The sequence below is a fragment of the Ochotona curzoniae genome, unplaced genomic scaffold, assembly GCF_017591425.1.
Source record: "Ochotona curzoniae isolate NIBS_2020 unplaced genomic scaffold, NIBS_Ocur_1.0 scaffold_4683, whole genome shotgun sequence".
Lineage (NCBI taxonomy): Eukaryota > Metazoa > Chordata > Mammalia > Lagomorpha > Ochotonidae > Ochotona > Ochotona curzoniae.
The window spans coordinates 30,175,747-30,185,452 of NW_024467121.1; the positions used below are offsets into that span (position 1 = coordinate 30,175,747).

Sequence of the window (9,706 nt, forward strand, 5' to 3'; positions counted from 1 at the left end):
CATTCCTTTTTTGTTTCCCATACAAGTGTTTATTTTTTTAAATATTTATTTGAAAGCAGAGTGTCAGAGCGAAAAGGATCTGCTGGTTCGCTTTTTTTGCCCTATTTTTTAAAAAATTATTTTTTATTGCAAAGACAGATGGGAGCAGAAAGATCTCCCATCTGCTGGTTCACTCCCCAAGTGGCCACAACAACCAGAGCTGAGCTGATCAAAAAGCAGAGGAGCCAGGAGCTTCTTCCAGGTTTCCCCGGGAACCATCTTAGGTGCAGGATCCCAAGGCCATGGGCCATCCACTACTGCTTTCCCAGGCCACAAGCAGGGAGCTGGATGGCAAGTGGAGCAACTGAGACATGAACCAGTGCCCATATGGGGTCCTAGCATGCAAGGCGAGAATTTAACCGCTGGGCTATTACATCAGGACTGGCTCACTTCCCAAATGGGTTTAGTAGCCAGGTCTGGAATGGGCTGAAGCCAGGGTACAGGAACTCTATCCTAGTCTCCCACGTGGGTAGCAGGGGCCCAGGCACTTGGGTCATCTGCAGCCGAATTTGGAAGTTGCAAAGGGTGCGGTGAATTAGGCCACAAAGGGTGTGTGAATTAGGCATAAAGAAGAAAGAAATGGACCACTACAATGTTACCATCATAATGGACAAATGCAAGAAAGCTGTCCCCTTTATACAGAAACCCTCCCAAGCTCTGGCACAGAGCTCTAGTCAAGTGGGTGTATCCAAGAATAATTCTGCCATTTGTTTCACCTAAAAACTCTCAATAGAAGTTCCTACTACAGGGCCTGGCATGATAAAGTAATGGTTAAGGTCCTCGTCTTGAACACACCAGGATTCCATATGGGTACTGGTTCTAATCCCGGCAGCTCCACTTCCCATCCAGCTCCCTGCTTGTGGCCTGCGAAGGCAGTCAAGGACAACCCAAAGCCTTGGGACCCTGCACCTGCGTGGGAGACCCAGAAAGAAGTTCCTGGCTCCTGGCTTCAGATTGGTGCAGCACCGGCCATTGCTGCCACTTGGGGAGTGAATCAATGGACAGAAGGTCTTCCCATCTCTCCTCCTTTCTGTACATCTGCCTTTCCAGTATAAATTAAAAAAGTAAGTAAATAACATTATAAAAACCACAACTCAATCTTGAGACAATTAAGGGATCACAAAGGAGAACCTAAAGCTCAAGGAAAGAATGAAACCCTAAACATAGGCCCCTTGATTAGCATAAGGTCGATGGGGACAACCCGTGAATAATAAAAGGCCCTTTTGCAAGATGTTATTAGCGACATGAACCTCCAAGCTCACATTGATAGTAAAAAGCCAACTCCACAGCAGCAAACAATGCCTGAATGGATTACAGAATTATTCCACAGGGTGGGCAGGGTGGTCCGGTGTCCATGCAAAGCAAGGTGGAGCAGCAGTCAGGTGGTTGTAGAGACATCCTCTGGGCCCTGGGGAAATTTCTTGCAGCCCTGCCTGCAATGGAACAATACTCTTCTCACCTTTGTGCCCCCACATCCACTGCACGGACCCCAGCAGGACTGGAAGTGGATCACAAGACTTTATCGTTCTGAAGATGGAATGTGGGTCACAAGGTGGGGCTTCACCTCTTCTGCCACAATGCAGGCCTCTTCTACAAATATTTCAAGTCAATTTGTTAGTATTTATGAAGAAGTTTGGGGAGGGGGAGCTCCATTGTACCTGTAGATCAAGCCAGGGAGAGTTTATAGCTTAATAATACTAAGTCTTCTAATTCATATGTATAGTATCTTTCCCCATTTAGTCTTCTATTTTGAGTGTCCTTGTTCTTAGCATATAGCATGCATATACTGATTGGAGGGGTAGGGGAGTGCTACTGTAAGCAATATTTTTAGGCTTCACACCCCTTTGTTGACTGGTATACAGGAATGTGGTTTTCACTGTGTATGCTGGCCTGTTTCCTATGACCTCCTTACAGCATTATTTGCAGGAGCTTTTCTGTTCATTGGCATTTTCTACAGGCAATCCCATCAACTACAGTCACTACCACTTTATTTCTAAAGGCTTTTTTTCCCATTAAACTACTACTAGATACTCACTGCTCATCATTAACAATATTAGATGCAGTATTTTTATTAATAGCTTTTATTATTTTACCAATACTCCCAATTTTTAAGCTCAGCCTCTTCCTAGCAACTCAGTTGGTAATTCCTGTATTACAGTGCTAGTTCCCAGGAATACAGCCTCTGTCTATCCCTGTTAGAAATGTCTGCCTACTGCTCACCCTCTAATATCACCAAAATAAAAAGTTCATGTGTTTTTATAAGACTGATTTTTTTCCTTAAAATATGTATTTCTTCTTAAGTTAAAACAAAGCATACTTTGTGCCATTTTATTTCAGTTCTTCAGTTTGAGTGCTGGGATCTTCTGGTACTTGATGATTTTAGTTATTGTTATATACAGGGAACATATGGTGTTTGCCATCATACAAAGTACTGTTGTCCCATAGTCAAGAGAGCATCTGTGGATGTCTGGAAAATGGCTTCAACCCTTTTGAGCAGTTCAGAAACAGCCTAGGAGTTTGTCGCTGATTGTGAAGGCTGGAATTGTCCTGCTTCAAACTTTTCCTTGAATTTTAAGTAATCTCTCCTTTTATCAAAATATTTAATCTGTTGAGAGAGAGAAAAAAAAAGATTGAAATAAGGGCAAGTTACACAACTTAGAATAGGAAAAGCACAGACCAGGGATCTCTATTCTAGAACATCTGAATGGTGAAGACACTTGAGTAAATCTCTGAGGAGGGAGGCAGCAGACCAGTGAGCGCTGAGCCTTTTGGGTTACAGATCTTACTGAGAATGAGTAACCCAGGAACCATCTCTGTGGGAAACAGCTGTGTGCACACAGGTGAGGCTTGCCCTAAGTTCAAACTTAATGATACTAAATTATGCTACTACATAGTTCAGCAAGGCATCGAATCCTCAACTGTAATATAAATTAAAAATGTTATCTCAAAAACAAAAGGAAAAGAAGGCAAAAGCAAATATTATAATTTTAAAATTTTATCTATGAACACTGAATTTGTAAAAAATAAATTCAAATATATAAAAACATGCTCAAGAAATAGAAAAAAACACAAAAAGTTACAAGATTGTTTTTCTTATTAACTCAGTTCACACCTTGTATGACTAACCACCCAAGACACTTTTACCAAGTGTGTCTCACACATGAGACCATCTACGCCTGTTGAGGTCTTGGCCACACCTTCAGGTGGGCGGCACCAGCATTGCCCACCCATTTCCTAATTAATTAAGAGACCACCAATGGGGAACATCTTACCTGTAGGTTCCCAGCCCAACAAGGAGGGGTCAAGGAAGGCTTAAAACCCCAAGACCCTTCCTCAAACCTTTGGTGTCTCTATCTCCCTCTTTCGAGAGGCACCCCCACCTCCCGGCTTCCTTTCTGGAGGTGCTTCCCCTTCCCTCCCTTCCCTGCTCACCTGGTCCCTTCACAAATAAACTTTTCTGTTTGCAATAGATTAATTTTAATTTAATTTCTATACTAAGCTGAGGAAAGAACCCACTGGGCATTTCTGGTAACAACAGACACATAAATTTAAGCAGGCAGACAGCTTAAAATTATGTTTATGAGCCATGAGTAACTGATGGAAAAACTTCAATGAATTAGGACCTGGCTTTATTTTTATTTCTAGCCCCAAATCCTGATAGAGTAAAATGGTGAAGTAGAAAAATGCTCTGTGCCAGGCCAGGAGAAGCCTACCTGAACTGCTATGCGGCAGAGCAAGAATGGAGGCCAACACATTTCACTCCCATTTTCAAAAAGCCTACCTTCAGAGCTGAGGCGCAAGTCCTTAAGTGGGGCTTCTGCCCCGTCCCATGTGTAGCCGGGATAACAGACATGTGAAACCCAAGGCTGGCAGCAGAGTGAGCCTTCCTCCCCCCCACTTCTTGCAGCAGGGGAGTGTCCTGCTAGACCCCTTCTCTTAGGGACTGCTGCTTTCTCATTCCCCGGAAAGTCGGCTGGCTAAAATCAGATGAACAGAAATGGGCTCTTTGAAGTTTTATCTTAGAACTGAATAGCCCACGTCTGCCTAGGAGATCTAAAGCAATTTCACACTGAGAAGCGGCCTTGATCTCCAACTCAAATGCAGGACTTCAAAGAAGATGTATGTGAATATGTCATTCAGTCCTTAACTTAGGGTCTACTGGCTAAATCCTCCCTTGCAACTGCTGGGATCCCATATGGCACCAGTTCCATGTCCCATCTGCTCCACTTCCCATCCAGCTCCCTGCTTGTGGCCTGGGAAATTCCAAAGCCTTGGGACCCTGCATCTGTGTGGGAGACCTGGAAGAGGCTCCTGGTTTTAGATCAGCTTAGCTCTGGCTCTTGCAGTCACTTGGGGAGTAAACCAGCAGATGGAAGATCCTTCTCTCTATATCTCTCTCTGAATATCTGCCTTTGCCATAAAAAAATAAGCAAATATTTAAAAAAACAAACAAAACATAATCAATCCTTAGCTTCACAGAAGACAGGACCCTGGGCCTGCTGCTTGATCTGGAGCCAAGGATGAGCAGCCCCCTTCTCTGAGGCTGTGAGGAGGCTGATTCAGCAGCTTCCAGGGTAGTTGGGACCCACGCTGGCCCTCCAACAGACGCAGGCGCCCCAAGTGGCACCTTAACCCACTGCACCAGGGGCTTAACCCTCTACACTATCCTATTTAAACTTACAGAAAACTGTATGTTCTCTATTGCTGCACCCTTGTTATTTTTCATCATATCACTTATCACCATTTATCATCTTTTCACTTCCTCACTAAAATGCATGTTACCTGAGGGCTGAGCATTATATCCATTTTCTTTGCTATACTTTTCTATGACACACAATTAGTAAAATATCTGTGGATTGACTGGACAGGATCCGGACTGGAAAGCGGTGAGGGACGGAAGACAGAGCACAGGGGAGCAATCAACTGTATCTGAGAGGCTTCCCATGCCATCACACCATCCAAACAGGCCCTGCACTCCTGGATTTTCAAGAAACAGTCCTTTTACAAACAATCTGTATTGGTTATTTTCTTGTTAACAGGGAAACATGAGGTTTCTACTCCACAATTAGTAATGTGCACATTTTCATAGGTCTTTTTCTCACAATGATATCCACAGAAGAATTAATGGAATCTGGAAGCAAACTCCTGAGTTTCAATCCTGGCTCTATGCTCACACATGACTTCATTTCAATGTGTCTGTATCCCTGTCTGCCTGTAAAACTGGCAAAGAGAATTCTGGAAGGGAGAAATGTGCTATGTGACGTACTTCCAGGGCTTGGAGTAGATTCTGGCATCAAGTAAGGGCTCCATAAATGCTAGCTGTGATGGGGACACTGTGACCTGGACAGGGTAGGTCTTCATGGCATGGCACGCGGTCTGCCCAAGACAGGGAGAGATACAGGCATCAAACCAACCTGGTGGCTGCTAAACTCTGACACAGAGAAGCTGCTCTTGGAAACAGAGTGTGGGGAGACTGAGCCATTAGGTTAAAGAGGTGACAGCACGGAGCAATTTCAACAACCGTATCACCTACCAGAATCATCCATGGAGCCAGGGCCCTTTTATTTACTTGTTTATTTTAAATTGGAAAGACAGTTTTACAGAGAGGAGAAAAAAAGATTTTTCAACTGCTAGTTCAATTCCCCAAATAGCCACCAATGTCCAGAATTAAGCCAATCCAAAGTTGGGAGCCAGGAGCTTCTTCTAGGTCTCCCATGCGGGTGCAGGGTCCCAAAGACTTGGGTCATTTTCCACTGCTTTTCCAGGTCACAAGCAGAGAGCTGGACTGGAAGTGGCGCAGCCAGGACTCCAGCCCACATCCATGTGGGAAACAGGCACTTGGAGGTGGATTAGCCAGGTGAATCCACTGTGCTGGCCCGACCAGAGCCCCTTGAAGGGGAGGTGGACCCCATTTACAGAAATTCATTGCACCTGAATCAGAATCTAGATCCGGCTCGGCAAAACATCCCTGTGCTTCTGATGTGCAAACCAAGGAAACTAGCAACTAGGTTGTCCAAACAGATGTTATGGTAACAGGGTTCTCCTGGGAAAATAGAGGTGGTTTGTGAGAACTCAGGGAAGGGGGTAGGGGGAGGAACCTGCCAATATCCCAGCCTTAACCATGTTCTTCCTCACCAGCACCAACCCCTCTGAGAGCACCAAGTTCTTCCTTGGGCTCAGTCCAACCTTGCTCTCATGGCCATGGCTCTAGGAGGGCAAAGCACGAAGACACATCTAACGTTAAGTCCCAACTCCGACAAGTCCCATCTACTTCCTGCCGCAGGAGATGCTCTAAATGCATCAGTTTAATAAGAATGTACACAAATGTATATTTCTCTGCCTAAGTTGCATCTAATTCAATCACAGTCCACATTTCCAAGTTACATATCAAGTCATATTTAATCCTTACACAGGGCCCAGAGCAGTAGCCTAATGGCTAAATTCCTCGCCTTGCATGCATTGGGATCCCATAAGTACACTGGTTCATATCCTGGACGCTCTATTTTCCTTCCACTTCTCTGCTTGTGACCTAGGAAAGCAATTGAGAACGGGCCAAAGCTTTGGGACCCTGCACCTGCGTGGGAGACCTGGAAAAAGCTGTCAGCTCAGTTCCTGCCATTGTGATCACTTGGGGAGTGAACTGGCAGAGACAGAAGATCTTTCTCTTTGTCTCCTTCTCTCTTAAATCTGACTTTCCAATAAAAATTAATAAGAATAAAGCTTTAAAAAATCCTTATAGCAGGGCTAGTGGAGTGGTGCAGTGGAAGAAACTGCTGCTTGTGACATCAGCATCCCATATGGGTTCTGGTTCAAGTCCTGTCTGCTCCACTTTGGACCCAGCTTCCTGCTAATGCTCTTGGGGGAGCAGTGAAAGATGGTCCAAGGGCTTGGAGCCCTGCACCCCTATGTGGGAGATACAGAAGAAGCTCCTGACTCCTGACTTCGGTTTGGACCAGTCCTGGCTGTTCTGATCATCGGGGGAGTAAACCAGTGGATAGAATCTCTCTGTCACTCCGGCTTTTCAACTAAAAAAAAATCTTTTAAGATTTACTCATTTTTATTATTTTTATGGGAAACTCAAATATGCAGAGAGGAGGAGACACAGAGAAGAAGATCTTCCGTCCACTGACTCATACCCCCAAGTGGCTGCAAGGGGCAGGAGCTGAGCTGATCCAAAGCCAGGAGCCAGAAACTTCTTCCAGGTCTCCCACACAGGTGCAGGGTCCCAAGGCTTTGGGCCATCCTTGACTGCTTTCCCAGGCCACAAGCAGAGAGTTGGAAGGGAAGCAGAATATGTGAAGCGCCTATGTGGGTTTTTGGCACTTGCAAGGCGAGGACTTTAGCCACTAGGCTATGGCGCCAGGTGCAGCTAAAATCTTTTTAAACAAAATCTTTACCACAAATAGATGAAGAATTTCTGCAATAACAATCCCCATTCATTGCATTCACCCCCAGCTGAGCCCGCCAAAATGCTCCTCACACCCATCCTCAGACCCTTCTGGTTGCCCACAGCATCAAGTGACTGACTCAAGAACTTCGGTGTTAAACGGTAAAAACTCTAAAATCATTTCACCTCTAAAGTTAACTGTTCACAAGCTACATAGTATACCTTGGAGCAGCATGATATAATCAAAAAGTACAAATCCAGGTGCAAATCTCTCCCATCAGCCAGCCAGCCCGACCTGAAATTTCAGATCAGCGACTTGGTCACAGGGTAAGTTACTGCAGTGCTCCGAGAGTCAGCCACATTCTCTGTAACAAAGACGAGGGCACAAGCATCGGCCACGGAGGAACCTCCTAGCCTCCAGAATCTCGGCTCCTACAGCCCAGCGCAAAGGCTCAACAGGCGGATCCTCTCCCTTCAAGTATCAGAATCTCACACGGGCATCAGTTTGTATTCCCATCCAGCTCCCTGCCTGTGGCCTGGGAAAGCAGTCGAGGATGGCCCAAAGCCTTGGGACCCTGCACCTATAGGGGAGACGCAGCAGCAGCTCCCGGCTCCTGGCTTTGGATCTGCTCAGTTTCAGCCCTGCAGGCATCTGGGGAGTGAACTAGTGAACAGAAGACCTTTTTCTCTGTGCCTCTTCCTCTCTTCCCAGTAACAATACATAAATCTTTCAAAAACAAAACCCCCAGCAACCTGTTCTGACCCCTCCTCACTGAGGCCAGGCAAAGCAGAGCACGAGCCTTCAGCTCCACCACATGAGCCTTTTACTTCTTCTCCTGAGCAGGCCTTTATTTATGGTGTGGGCACTTATGTGATTTTGAGAAAGCAGTCGCTAAGCACATACACACCAGACAACTCCTGTGCGAGGTTAGTGGGAGGTATTAACCCTTCAGAAGATCCCAGAAGCAAGCTGGGTGTTGTTTTGCTTTGTTTGCTATCATTCATGTTTGTCTTCAAGGAACTTAAAGACACTCGGTGACATTCTCCAAAGGGTAGCCTGATCCACACACATGAACTAAGCCTGGGTTGCCACACAAGGAATGGAATAAACTGCGGTGGGGCTGGCCTGCAAAGGCTGCCGCCCAGAGAGCCATCAGGCACTCACCCACTGTTGGGGACAACTGGACTCAAAGGAGCTCCTGAGCTTCTGGCACTGAGAGGCATCCTCCGTATGCTCATCCAAGCACTTCCAGTAGGCGTCGCGGGCTCCCCAGCAAGCCTGCCTTTCCTTCATGGACGGGGCTGCCATTCCTCCTAGGGACAGAACACGGCCACATGAACCACTAGGAAGAGGAAGCCACTGTCCCGCCCGCCTTCCTTTATGCGTCGGGATTTTCAGGAAGCCACTGTCCACCAGTCCACTTAGGAGAAGCTACCTGGCAGGTGTAGCTCGTTTGTGCGCTGCAGGAAGGGACGTGCCTGAGCTCTCCTGCTGCAACGACCTCTCCCTGCCCCGACAGGACCACGTCCTTCTCCGGGTCCAGTCCCGCCCAGCTCTGAGCGACCACAGCCCCGGGCGGCCGGGCAAGGCCACCCAAGTCAGAGAAGCGGCGCTAGGAACGGGGTCCCCACTCGCACTCGGACAGCGGTTCCTCATCCGGACTGCATGGTCCAGTTTACAAACGTGTGTGCAGGGACACGATTCCTAAACAGCCCCACGAGTGCTCGCCACCGCGTTGTGCAAATGGACAGCCTGCGGTCTCTGGGGACCAAGAAATCAACTCCGGGGCCCTTCGTCCACGCGCCCCCCGCCCGGGCCCGCCCGCATGCCGACCTCTCCGCCCGCCCGGGCCTGGCTTCCCACGGAGGAGAGGATCACGCTGCCCGACAACCAGAGGCAGAGGCGGGCAGGCCAAGTCCTGCCGCCAAGCAGGGTCGCTTTCCCGGCTCGGGCTTCAGCGGCCCCCAGTGTAGACCCCAGCAACCGCGAACCACAAGGCGCGCGGCGAACCCGCCGGGCTTCTATGGACCCTTCCCGGCAGCCGTACGGCGTCTCAGGGAGGGCGGGACTTCCGGATGTGTGTGTGTTTTTTTTTAACCTGTAGAGGTGACTGGCCGGCCCTGCCCGGGACACAGAGGCGGTCACCAGGTCCTGAGAGCGGCGGAACCTCGGTCATGGGCAGAGCCGCCTTGGCCCTAAAGTGTGTCTCTGCCCCCACGGTGTCTCTGCCCCCACAGTGTCTCTGCCCCTACAGTGTCTCTGCCCCTACGGTGTCTCTG

The 9,706-nt window shown here is 47.8% G+C and overlaps 1 protein-coding gene across 1 annotated transcript; it reads right to left on the bottom strand.

Annotated features, from left to right (window-relative positions):
* Positions 1–1,771: 1,771 nt before the first annotated feature.
* On the bottom strand, positions 1,772–9,470 carry LOC121147951 (cytochrome c oxidase assembly factor 6 homolog). Its single transcript, XM_040967885.1, has 3 exons — positions 9,261–9,470; positions 8,592–8,740; positions 1,772–2,644 (listed from the first exon to the last, which is right to left on the bottom strand). The coding sequence occupies exons 2-3, from the start codon at positions 8,733–8,735 to the stop codon at positions 2,549–2,551; spliced, it is 240 nt and encodes a 79-aa protein (XP_040823819.1). The 5' UTR covers positions 8,736–8,740; positions 9,261–9,470; the 3' UTR covers positions 1,772–2,548.
* Positions 9,471–9,706: the final 236 nt, after the last annotated feature.